Source organism: Gopherus flavomarginatus, chromosome 1 (assembly GCF_025201925.1).
Source record: "Gopherus flavomarginatus isolate rGopFla2 chromosome 1, rGopFla2.mat.asm, whole genome shotgun sequence".
NCBI classification, from domain to species: Eukaryota; Metazoa; Chordata; order Testudines; family Testudinidae; genus Gopherus; species Gopherus flavomarginatus.
In genome coordinates this window covers 166610757-166624427 of record NC_066617.1, presented here as the reverse complement: position 1 = coordinate 166624427, position 13671 = coordinate 166610757, and the positions used below count along the sequence as shown (strand labels likewise).

At 42.2% G+C, this 13671-nt stretch overlaps 1 protein-coding gene across 7 annotated transcripts in view; it reads left to right on the top strand.

Annotated features, from left to right (window-relative positions):
• The window catches only part of CMSS1 (cms1 ribosomal small subunit homolog), a 385528-nt gene that overhangs the window by 338024 nt on the left and 33833 nt on the right, over positions 1-13671 (top strand). Inside the window, exon 1 of one of the 7 annotated variants that reach the window (XM_050961275.1) lies at positions 203-544. The exons of 5 other annotated variants lie outside the window; for them this stretch is intronic. Coding sequence is in view for 1 of the 2 variants with exons in the window: in XM_050961252.1 (XP_050817209.1) it covers positions 8229-8322 (94 nt within the window). In the remaining variant the exon portion in view is untranslated. Of the gene's footprint in view, positions 1-202; positions 545-8195; positions 8323-13671 lie in introns of those variants that run through there. One more of the 7 variants, XM_050961252.1, reaches the window with a different exon arrangement.

Here is a 13671-nt window from a genome sequence, read left to right as displayed (position 1 = left end):
TCCAGTAGGCAGTTCCAACTGCTGCTTCCCCCTTCCTTCAGTGCTTCCTCTCTCTCTACTAGACCAGACATTTCTCTACATCCAAGATTCCTCTTTCGTTAATCTGCCCATGACAGCTGCTATTCAGCTCCCGGTTCAGCCTAGTTCAGTTAAAAACAGCTTATCTGTTGACATTAAAGAGCATCATAGCTAGGCTGGGAAGGAAAGTGGGAGTTTATCTCTCACATGCTGCCTTGGGGAATAGTAGTGGGATGGTACTTCAGAGGGGAAATGCAGCTTTCTCTTCTCCTAACCCCACTTTAAGACCAGCCATGCTGGTCAGCATCACTGTGGAGGTAGTGGGGCAACTTCTAACTGAGCTAGGATGAGCTGAAAGGTGGTTTTGTTCCGCAGCAGTTTAATTTAAAGGAGGACTTGACTGAAGCAGTCTACAATGTATGCTTGAAGTAATTTATGGAGAACGGGAAAAGACAGAATATCAAAGAACTGCATTAAGATTAATTATCCAGTTCACTGAAGAATTAGGTAATTTTAAATGACAGAGGTAAGAAAAAGATGTGAAATTGTTTGCCTGATTTTTGTTTTTTTATTTTTTTCTCCCCAAGTAATCTGAGATTTCAAGCCAGAGCATATAATTTGGGAGTTTCCCCCAGCTGAAACTTTACATAGAGCTAAATATTTCTCTTTGTGCTTGCAGCTCTGGGAAATAGAATTCTTCCTAAGTTAGTGGGTATGTTGCAGATCAAGAGTGTTGTGGGTTTTTTTTTTTGTTTGTTTAAACAACAAAATCCTACTATTTTTCAGTGACCCTCATGCCCAGACTGAGCGGACCTTAGTCACCTAGAGTCAAAAAAATTTTTTTTTATGCTGCAGTACTCTTCAGTTTATAAAGACAACATAGCAACAACAAAAAAAATCTTATTATTCTACAGCACCCGGGGGTAGAAGGCACCTTGTAGAATATATAAAAGATGCTCAAATCTAATCTAATTTTAGATATGATACTTTAGAGCAACAAGTGAGAAGGAGGGGGAATAGAGAAAAGGGTGAGATTTACAATAATAGATTATGTAGTAACCTGGGTTTGTTATGAGTACTGCTGACTAGCACTGCTACATTATCTGTTGTTTAATTTATTTTCCTTCCCACTCATTTCTGTCACACTCCCTGGTTCTCTGACTGATGTTAGCTAGTGTTGTTTGAGTGCCCCATGGAGGGAGTGATTTGAATGATGAAAAAGAAAGGAACTGGTTGCAAGTGTGTTCCATGCAGAGAGAGCTACATGATAGATGGCACAAAGATGGGAGTGGGAGGAGAATATAGGAATACTCGGGTGGTGGTTATCCATGGTTCATCTAGTCCAGTATCATATCTCTGACAGTGGCAAGAACTGGATGCTTCAGAGATAGGTGAAAGAAACCCCAGAGTGCACAATTATGAACTAGTCTGCCCCCAGGAGAAGTTTTTTCATAAATCCATGACAACAGCTGCCTTATATCATAAAACAGGAGCATTACATCCCTTCTAAAAATGGTTTTGTCCTAATGCACCTGTGAATAGTTTTAGTTATCCAGATAAAAATCTGATTGTTTTCTTAATCCAGCTGAGATATTGGCCTCAATAATGTCTACAGAAGTGACTCACACAGGCCAGGAACATGTTGTGTATCCAAAACCAAACAAATTTCATCTTTTAGAAGTTGTTGCTTTTCTTTTTAATCGAATGTTCCTCTGTTCCTATGTTATGAAAGAAGGTAAATAGATGTGTCTGATTTACCTCATCTGTGCCATCCATTATTTTGTATTCCTCTCATTTTTCTGTTTATCTCCTCTGTAAAGTAAACAGTTAACGATCCCTTCAGTCTCTCTTCCTGCCTCTTACCATTTTGGCACCCAGCTCTGAGCCTGCTTTATTTTATTCTAATCTTTTTTGCGATGAGTGTGATCAGAACTGAACGCAATATTTTAGGTGAGAGGATACTACTGACTTACATAATGGCATTATAACATATTCAGAATTATTCCCTTTCTTTGAATCCTAACATTTTCTTTGCATTTTTGACTGCTGTGGCACATTATGCATTGGATCACAGGACTACGTTGTCCTGGGAGAGTTTACATTTTATTTCATTAATTGTTCTTAGTCATTAAAACAGTTAAATATATATGTTAAAGTTATTTTGACTCCTTAACCAGACACATTAGCGCAAAGGAGTGGCATGAAGAGAACAAAGGGCTTAATAATGAGAAATTATGCCAGCAAACACAAATCCACACCTATTAACTAATACGAACAAACGTGCATCCTACTTCAAGACATGTTATTTAATTTTCACAACCAGGAGTCATTAAATAGTACAATCTGGAGAAAGTTACCTGGCAAATGTCCCTGCTAGCAGATGTGATGTTTAATAAGGGAGACAATAAAGGGGAATCTGCTATGTGCGGATTGAAAAAAAAAAGTTTGAAATTATAGCACTGGATGTGTTTGAAGAAATGTGATAAATATGTATGAAAGTTTACATGTGCATGGTAAAGCTTTCATGGTTACCATATTTAGAGAGTGAGAGAGTGTGTGTGTATATTTCTATATTTAGCTGTCTAATGCCTGGGGGAGTATAATATACTGCTGGGAATACCGAGAGCTGTGAGACACTGTACTATCCCTCTGCCTCAGCAATAGTGGGTTTTGCTGGTGATTAGACTGTATGTCAGCCCCCTGCTGCACCAGCCAGTCTTCCTCACCAGCAAACTGCTCAAGGCTCTCCTGGCCCAAACTTCACCTGGCAAGGAACAGTCAGTGAAGTTCAGCCCCACAGCTCTTATTTGTTTCTTTGCAATGCACAGCTCCTACCACTGTGTATTCACTGAAAATACTAAGTTTGCTACTTTGTTAAAGAGTCAATACATCATAACTTATTAATTTAATTGGGGTAAATATACCCTTCCCTTCAAACACAGCACTGAAATGGTTTATAGTAAAGGTAAAACAAATTTATTAACAAAAAGACCATGGATTAAATGATATCAAATGAAGGAGAGAAAGGTAGAGCAAGTAAAAGGGAAAACATGTATCTAAAAAGTCTAAATCTTTATCTTTAGTTACCAGTCTTTGTTCAAGATGGTTTTTTTAATCCACAGTCTCCTTTCCAGCTGTTTCCTGGCCAGGAGCCATCACTGAGATCAGATTGCTTAAGATCGTCTTATCAGATGCAGAGCTTGCCAAGCCAACGTGCGGCAGCCTCATCAGCAAAGTGCAGAGCCCTCAGACCACCATTAAATCTGGTCAGAAGTCAGTCAACCAGTGATGTGTAACATTATCTGTCTCTGGTCACAGCTGCATGTGGGAACCTCTTGTTGGCTCCAGGTGTGAAGGCTGGCCAGGGCCGGTGCAAGGATGTTTCACGCCCTAGGCGAAACTTCCATCTTGCGCCCTCTCCCGTCCCTGAGCCCCCATCCTGAGCCCTCGCCCGACGGCAGCTCCCCCCCTCCACCCTGAGGCACGCCCCCCCAGCTCACCCATGCTCTGCCTCCTCCCCAAGCATGCCATCACCTCTTCGCTTCTCCCACCTCCCAGGCTTGCAGCGCCAATCAGCTTAGGTGCCGCAAGCCTGGGAGGCGGGAGAAGTGAAGCGGCCACGGTGTGCTCAGGGAGGAGGCGGGGCAGGGGTGAGCTGGGGCGGGGAGTTCCCCTGCATCCCACCCCCCCTTACTTGCTGCAGGTGGCCCTCCCCGTGCTCCCCTGCCCCAGCTCCCTCCGTCTAAATGCTGGCAGCGACCAGGGTGGCCAAAGAGCCAGCCGCCGCGGTCACTGCCGAAGGAAATGCGGCCCCCCAAATCCTAGCACCCTAGGTGACCGCCTAGGTCACCTAAATGGTTGCACCAGCCCTGAGGCTGGTTATACATTGACCCTGGACCATTCACAATTGGGTCAGGAAGGCCCATGAACAGCATGGGAAGTCAAAACTGGATACACCGAGTCATTTATAAGAGACTTGTTTCTGATGTCAGCTGCAGACCATTCTTCAAGCCAAGTAGTCATCATAGAGAAATCTGGGCAGGCAAGAGGGCCCACAGTGGGTGCTTCGACAGCAAGCGTACTTACCCTTGGATGATCAAAAAGGTGTGTGTATTTGATCTTCTTAACCATTCTGGCTGTAGCATTCTCACAATGGATATGCTTAATGGATGTGTGCTTATGGTACTGATGTGAGTTGAATCATACCAGCTGCGATGCACATGGTTGAGTATAGTTGTGTGTCAGTCAACTTGATGTGAAATGAATGGAGTCAGTATTCCGCTGCAGAGTAGCACAGGGTTAACCCAGATAATAGGAGTTTGCTCCCCTAGAAGTGCCAACCAATTTGCTTAGATGGTTGTTCTGCCTCCTTACCTTAGCTGCAGTGTCCTCAGGTGATTAAGATATGGGGAAGACCTCTCTAAAGTGACTCTGAGGTAGACTGTGTGGGATTTATGTTTCAAGCAATGAAATTAGGATAAATCACTGTTAATGCTTCAGTCAGCTGCTGGCAATCCCTCGGCATTGAGCTGCAGTATTCTCAGGACTAGTCTGATGGCTTGAACGTTGTGGGAGGGGAGTGGAATTGCATCGGGAATGTTGGCTGACAAGTGACTGAGATTTAGCCCTAGAAAGGACTTTGAATGCAGTCTGCTGATTGGATAATCACCTTCTCCAGTATGAACTGGGTTTCATGATGAGAACACTGATCCATTGCTCCCGTCTCTTAAGATGGATTCTCTCTCTGTATGTGTATCGTTGTGATGGGGTGGTCATCCCACACTTGTCCTGAAGGGGTTAAGGTGGCTCAGAAGGAGCCAATTAACCATATTGGCCACATGAGAGAGAGAGCTAGGGACTGAAAACAGCTAATTAATGATGAAGTGGGCAGGAACCATCTGAGCTTATATAAAGCCAGGAAGTTTGCAGCAGAAGGGGGATGCAGGGAGAGAGTCTGAGGTCACACTCTGGGCATAGAGATGTGGAGCAGGAAAAAACCCAAGGGGAGCAAAAGCCCCATGATCCTTGCCATATGAGAAGGGCTTACCCAGAGGCATTTTGGGGAAGAAAGTCTGGGGAAGGTAGAATAGGAAGAAGCCCAGGGAAAGAGCCATGAGAATTGAGGCTGTTTAGACTTTGGCTGCTGATGATAGGGTCCCTTGAGCTGGATCCTGGAGTCGTGAGCAGGTCTGGGTTCCCCTAGCAGCCACTCGGAAGTAGCTCAGGACTGGTGAAGGCTGCATCTGGACAGTTGATCCAATGTGATTTCAGTGCCCCAGAAGGGAAGGACTGAATAGTGACCTGGTCAGAGGGCTGAGTCATGAAGAGGGACCGAAGACCCAGAGAGAGGCCAGAGTGCAAGAACCAATGGAAGGAGGTGCCAGACCAGGTGTGAGCTATCTCCAGATCCAGCCACAAGAAGGTGCTCCAGGAGTGAGGTTATCCCATTACAATCCCACAAGGATTTCATCACCTTACAAGTCAGAAGGGCTTCCTGAGGATTCAGTCTCCTGTGTTTCTCTGGAGTGCAAGAACCATTGTTAATTCTCTGTCTCTTGAGTTCAGGAAAAAGATACCTTCTACTGGTTTAGCTTGATAGCTTTATTTACTGCTCATATGTAAATTGAGTGAGGTAAACCCACATTCCACTGTCTAAGACAGACGTGTTTATCACCTGGGCTAGGCTGTCTTGTCTGACTTAAACATCATGCTGAGGGAAGTCATAACTTCACATATAAGTTAACACATGCATTTTACAACAATATTAGTAACCAGTGTGTTATGGACTTTCATATGATACCGAACAAGGCATATTTTGTATATTATTATTGAAGTGGTGCGTACAGTGAGAATATAAGGGTGCTTCAGGTCATGAGTCTGTCACTTCTGGCAGATATGAGATACAGCTGATGGCGGTGTGGTACTGAAAGAAAAAGTGAAACAGCACCAAAGCCCTTACCAGCACTTCTATTTAGTTATCCACATCAAAAGCATTAAGTGAAAATGCAATAACCTTATATGAGAATAAACACCAGTATAGGTGTTATCCTGTATCAATAGGAAAATTGATACAGACAACTGTTCCTTTAAATAACAGCATCCGTGCAGTAAACTATTCCATCGGTGCATGGACATCAAGTCAGTATGTCAATAAAGGTACAAGTCAACAGTTTATTAATAAACCAGATTCTGGAACATTGAAAGGGACACTTAGGAAACACAACAGATAATATGAAGGAGGAACTTGTTTGGTCTTTAATTCTGTGGAAGAGGTGCTGCCACATTTACTCACTATGAGCAGTACTTTACTCCATGAGCAAACCATTCACTTTAAGGTAACTATCCACAGAGCAAGGTACTGCTTAATCTGAGTAAGAGTGGCAGAACCTAGCCTTGTGGCATTTGAGCACACACAACAAAACATTTCTAGTATTCCTAGAACTGGAGTTGACGTGGTGTCACAAACAATGATAGTTTGAAACCATCTGCTGTATTGCTGGGATATGAATGACTGTTTCCAGAATAGGTACCAAGTCCAGATGTCATGTAGAATAAGAAATAGTTCATTAAAATGTACTCAAACTGGAGACATGTGCATATAGGACCTTTGTTATTGTCTTCAGAGCCTGCTCTTATTTTCATTCCAAGCTGAAAGAGGACAAGGATCTTGCATCGTAGTGTGGTCCAAAACTCAGACAGGCAGTGAACAGCTGGTGCATTGTTTGTGAGGTTATATCATGGACACCATTTGTCCGCTCTTAGATTTATGTAACCAGCAGAGTACCCGGCTAGATACAAGAGAAGGGGTATTTATGACTTACTGTTTAAGACTCTCACACTTCCCTTTCTGGATTTGCGAGATTAGGATTCATAAAGAAATATTTAAAGATAGCTGTCAGGTTTCCTTATTCCCCGTGCAGTGTCTGTTAGTTACAGTATGCAACAAGTATCCTGAGAAGCAACTGATGCATCATTTGCACAGATACACAAATATATTCCAGTGCGGACTTGGATGGATTGGGTTGTGGGGTTGAACCATTGGATGGACTGCATTAAGGGTGACCAGATGTCCTGATTTTATAGGGACAGCCCTGATTTTGGGGTCTTTTTCTTATATAGGTTCCTATTACCCCCCACCCCCTGTGCCAATTTTTCACACTTGCTGACTGGTCACCCTAACTGCATTCAAATAACCAGGCCATAGATGACGCTGCAGGGTTACAGCAGGTTGTGTAGAAGTTGGTAACTCTACAAGCTTCCTGTTGGGGGTGATGGAACAGAGAGTGAACCTATCACTTGCAAAAGCAGGATGCCTTATGTGGCTTGTCACTAATGCCATCTCACTACAGCCAGGGAAGTTGCTTCCCCAAGTCCAAACAACACAGTTCCCTTAATATGATCCTGTCTCAGGCCTCCATCCAGGCACCCACGTCAAATATGATGAAAAGTTCTGTAAATCTTATTTCATCATATAAAAGAAAAGATTCTGCCAATCCCAAAGGGTCAGACACGTTCTCTCCCAGGATAATGAATGTTTCAGATCTTACCTAAATATGCACTACAGCCAATTCTTATTAACTAAACTAAAATTTATTAAAAAACAATAGAGAGAGAGTATGTTAGCAGATCAATATACATACAGACATGACTTCAATTTGTTTAGGTGCAGATTCATAACAGAGATAGTGAGCTTTGTAGTTGCAAAGGGTTCTTTCAGAAATAGTTAATAGTTTGTAGTCCAATGTCCAAATATCATATTCAGGGCGTACCAGCATAACTGGGACCTCAGTCTTGCAACTCAAATGTCCTCTGATGAAGCCTAAGCACATCTGAGAGGACAGAATCAGGACCCAAGGATCTTTATACAATTTCATGTCTTTTAACAAGTTGTAGTACCTCAGAGAACAAAAGGTAATTAGAATGACTTCAAAGGAAGTGCGGCACTGGTACTTAGCTATACGAATTAACATAAGGCCATTTGCTTGTTCCTCCATCATTCACAGAGAGATGAATACCGAGATATCTCGTGTTTACAATTCATTTAAATGATATCAGAATGCAGCATAGACAGGGACTCTTGATTTCATTGTCAACTCTACTCATACATATGTAAATACACAAAAACACAAACATTATCTCCCCACATGTCTTTTGGGGGTTATTTATTTTGCAGGATGTTTAACCCTCTCTAGCCACGTGTCACAGTGCTAATGATCCATACCTATGAGACTGAAGAGCATAATCCGCAGGCACTTTGGAAGGAATTGGAGTTGATGGCACAGAGAAGGAAACACTCGCTCCCAGGTGGGGCTCTAAGAGGATATTATATTAGCAGGGGAACAAAGAGAGTGAGAAGTTGATGGACCGACACAGACACCTGAACTCTAAGATCTAAATGAACTTGCTTAACCTGATGAATCTACAAAATTGTACATTATCAGACTTGGCTGTTGTCCAGGGCTAGATTATATAGGACTTTATAGCCTTCATTGAATTGAAATGTCTATTTTTGAGCAAACGTGTTCTATTTAAGAGTTTTTAAAATGTATCCTGTGGCTCCTTATTCTGGTCACTCCTCGTGGCCACTAAGGTTTCCCTGAGTTGTGCTATAGGAGAATAAGTCCTCCAACAAGTGTAGAGATGCCACACTTCCTGTAGACTCTAGATGCAGGCATAGGTGATGGAATTAGGGGGTGTGGCTTCACCTGCTGGCTTGAAGTGGTTTCCATCATATACATTTGATTCAATGGCTTTCATCACCCCCACTATATAAATTGTTCCAGCACCAAGGGATGCAGGCTGTGGTTTCCTAGGACACTTCATGCTGAGACAGAAACCCTCACTTCAGAGCACAAGGAAGCATAGGGTACAGACACAGACCAGTGGACACTGCTACTGAAAATCTGATGGTCTCAGTTGCATGGAGCGCATGCACACCCACAGTGAATAGCCCAAAGGGACGATGCATCTTGAAGAACTACAATTTCCAGAAGGTAAGTAACATTAATTATATATTACATTAGAAGTTCCACAAGCCTTAAGAAAAAGGTTAAAAGAACAGCTATGAAACATGACAGTAAATGGTATCATTTGGAGAATAGAACCACCAACCAATTGGGTTCACTCCTTAATGAAAAAGTAGGGGGACAATGGCTGTGTATGGACCCTAAGGAGTGAACAAAAACATAAAAAGAGAACTTCCACTTGGCTTCAAAAAAGTGAACTGTTGTCTGAGATAGCAGGAGCCAAATTATTCAGCAAATTAGTTGCTTCGTTTGGATTTTGGCATATCCCCTCAGATACTAAAAGCTCCAAGATCTGCACTTTCAACCCACCATTTGGCACAAACTACTTCCCAAGACACTATATTCAGCTCCAGAAGTATTTCCCCATACAGTGAGCCAGATGTGAGAGGAATTAGCAAGTGTGAAAGTGTACATTAATGATGTAATCATTTTGGGGCAGCACTGCCATTGAACATCAGGAACAACTGAAGAAAGTATTTGGAAATTGTGAGAGCTAATAACATTAAGGTGAATAAGGCCAGTTTCAAGCAATAGAAATAACATACTTGGGAGAGAGACTGACCTCCAAGGGAATCTTGCCCCGTGAATCAAAGATTGAAGCAATACTGAACATACTGAGACCTGAAGATAGAAAGATAATTCAAAGGCTGCTAGGTGTGTTGAATTATGTCAGCAAATACATGCCTACCTGTACTGCACACACAGTTCATCTAAGACATCTCATAAGGTCACCAAATGAGTGTAGATGCCTAATGTGATTTAAAGCACATTCTGATACCAGCTCCAGTGCTGCAATTTTATGACTGATTGAAAGACATTAAACTCTCCACAGACACCTTAAAAGGAGAGCTGGGAATAGTAATATTTCACTATCATGGAACTGATTGGTTGCCAACCTCAAATGCATCTAGGGCTGTGACAGCTGCAGAGAATATATAGGCACAAATTGAAAGAGAGACATTAGATCTGGTGTATGGATGTACAAATTTTCATTACTTTCTCTGTGGTCTTATCTTCAAAGCAGAAATTGGTCACAATCCATTGATTGCAGTACACAAAAAGGGACTTGGAGAAGCATAACCAAGAATACAGTGACTACTTTTGAAATTACAAAAGCATGATGCGATCCTGGAGTTCTAATCTGGATGCCACTTAGTAAGGGTAGATTCATTATCAAGATCATATGTTCCATCTGACAATATACAGCCTGATGATCTGGAACAAGCAGTTAACATACATGTGAATATGATAAGTGTCACATCGTGTATTTTTAGACTGAAGATAAAATGATATAAACAGAGATACAAGTGATAAGTAAAGGAGGGAAAAAAGATTTCCCACCTGCCTATTCTCTATCAGTGATCTCAGAAGTGCTCTTGAAGGGAACACAGATCGTGGTTCCCACAGAGGTGAGAAGGGAAATATTGGAACAGATACATGAAGGGCACCTGAGAATGACCAAATCAAGAAGGGGGAAGGTTTATTGTTGCCAGAGATGAACAATGACGTTGAAGAAATGGTGATCAGGAGTAGAACATGTCGGAAATATAAAGATTCCCAGCTGAAAAAAACAATGGTACCGTATGAACAACTTGAGATTCTATGAGACAAAGTTGGAATTCACATGTTCATCTTGAGAAGACATGATCACATATTTATAATGGAGTACTTACCCAATTTCCCAGAAGTAAACACACTTGAAGATACCACAGCAGCACCAATAGTCAGGCATCGTAAAAATGATTTGCACATCATGGAATTTCAAGAACAATAACTGGCAATGGACCACAGTTCAAGAATAGGGATTTCCTGGACTTTGGTAAAAAGTGTGGCTTTCATCATGAGACATCTAGTCCGACATATTGTAAGATCAATGGATTATCTGAATATGGACTATGTATACTGAAGAAGTTGCTCAAAAAAGCAGTGGATGCAAGAGAAGATCCATACTTAGCGCTACTCAGCTATAGCACTACATTGCTGCAACATGGAAAGTCATCCACTGAACTCTTCTGCAACAGACATATAAATACTTGGTTATCAGGTATGGGACAATGGAAAGGATTATTAGGAAATATTTGATAGTGAGGGGGAAAACTGGGAAAGTGCAACCAGATGAATACAATAAAGGAGCAAGACCCCCACTCCACAGTTAAAAAACAAAGTGAGAATTTGGCAAGATGGCCAGTCCAAGCTCCAGTGATCAAAGAGGAGTCACCCAACTTGTACTCAGTGATCACAGAGGAAAGCAAAATCTTACAAAGTAATTGTATGCATCTGCTCAAGATACCTGAAAACTTGGCCTACACAAATGAAGTGAGAGCAGACATACTGGCTGGAAACAATTCACAAACTGTGACCCTGTTGTTGAGCATGAGACTGAACAGCTTGTTACAGGCAAGAAATTGCCTAAAGAGAGTTTGCAATACAGCAGATTGAGATGTGTTAGGGTTGTGTTTAAGCAACCTTAAGATTTAAGTCAGTTCAGGGGGCAGGAGCGGGCATTGGGTGCTGGCTCTGGGAAAGGGCTCAGGGCTGGGGATTGGGGTGCGGGCTCCAGCCAGGTGGCACTTACCTCGGGCGGCTCCCGGTCGTCAGCGCAGTGGGGCTAAGGCAGGCTCCCTGCCTGCTCTGGCCCCGCGCTGCTCTCAGAAGGGGCCAACACACCCCTGTGGCCCCTGGGGGGTTGCACGTGGCTCCGCGCGCTGCCCCTCTCTGCAGGCACTGCCCCCGTAGCTCCCATTGGCCTCAGTTCCCCATTCCAGGCCAAAAGGAGCTGCAGGAGTGGTGCTTGCCAGCAGGAGCATCATGCAGAGGGAGACCCCTGCTATCCCCTTCCCCGAGGTGTAAGTGGCAAGCTGGCCAGTTCCGGGAGCTGTATGGGGCTGGGAAGGCAGGGTGCAAACCTGCTTTAGCAGCAGCCCCACTACACCATTTGACTTTTAGCAGCCAGAGATCGTGATTGACTGGGAGTGTCTCCAGGATCAAGCAGTCAATCGCGATGGACCGGTTGGTGACCGCTGTTTTATAGTGCTTTTTTTTTAGTTCAGTCAGGAAATTTAAAACAGGGAAGATGTGCTGTAGACTAAGTCCTCCAGGGAATGGAGAGATGCCAGACTTCCTGCAGACTCTAGATACTACCTTCAATTTCCTGTGACACGCTTTTTGTTGGGGCAGAAACAGAGAAACCCAGAACAGGGCAGTTGCAGGCTGCAGCTACACAGAATAGTAGAAACTTTTCTTACTTCATTTTTGGTACATAGTTCTGCTCATAATAAAGTGTTTATCTTAACACCACTTTGGGACAAGCAGATCATTCCCTTAGGCCTTTGACTCAGTGCTCCAGGCAAGAGATGTTTTTCACCATCACTCTAGATCTGCAATATTAGGGTTTGGTTTTGTTCACTTTCCTCTTGGGATTTCAAAATCTCTTGTGATCCTTCATAGGTGGCAAATGAATGCCTGTTCTTTCTTGGCCCACATTTCTGATCTGAATAAAGTTCATTAGCATGTTGATAGGTCCCTCTCAGTGAGGGGGCCGTTGCATGTGTGGGAGAGAAAACAAATTTCCTTTTCAGTCCCCATCCTGCTTCTAGAGTGATTACAGTTTTCCATAATCAAATCTGTGTCCAATATGATTTCATGACAAATGATATCCAGTCTATTACAGTGTTTACTGATTTTTTTCTTCCTTTACTAGCTATCAAGCTCACAAACTTTAAACTCAGCAGCTTGCAAAGGATACTTACTGTAATTCAAATTCTCCAAAATGTGAGAAAGCATGGAACTTAGACTGTAATAGTCTCCAGGAATAAATATGTAAAATCATTGATAACCATTATGTTATGTTAGGATTTTCCCATGTAATTCCAAATTATTGTGTTGATGTGTAGAAATCTGTTTATAAAAATCTCCAACTTCCATTGCAAAACTTTAATGTGCATTGTTGCATCTCTGGAGGAGTGAGGACTATATAGACTTTTTCATTCCAATGCTTCATTTTTCAGTAAATAAATCACAGTGTGTTAGTAAGTGCCAGATACAGTTCATTGTCTCTCTCTTTTGTCTCTCTTTATTAATCTCTTGAGCCTGTAAGTACTTACTGCTGGTGGTCACGCAGATTTTACATAATAGTGAATGGGCATGTCTTCTGTAGTTTAATGCTTAAAATAGCATATTGTTCACATTTTTCAAATAAAGAGAAAAATCTTTAGATGGGCTACTGCTAAGCTCAAAATGCAGGAAAGTTCAACTATTGTCAATACATATTAGGAACAGAAAAAATAAGATCCTCCAAATTATTGGATACAGAAATTGAATTTAGTCAGTTTTAATAATTAAAATTGATAGGATGAAGATTCTGACGATTAGCAGCGGAGTAACTATCGATAGTAATTTAGTCTATATCAGAAATTTTTTTGCAGTTGAATAAAAGCTCCTAAACTGCTTTCCTAGGTTAACTTGACATCTGCTTGAAATGGGAGGCTAATGTTACCTCTTTGAATGGTCTTTCTTCCCAATGCTTCCCTTAAAAAAATTTCAGAATGTTCCTTGATCCATATTGTTTTTCTCAAAACATCAGCGTTTTTTAGCTTTCTGGTCATTCTGTTTTAAGTGTGGGAATGAT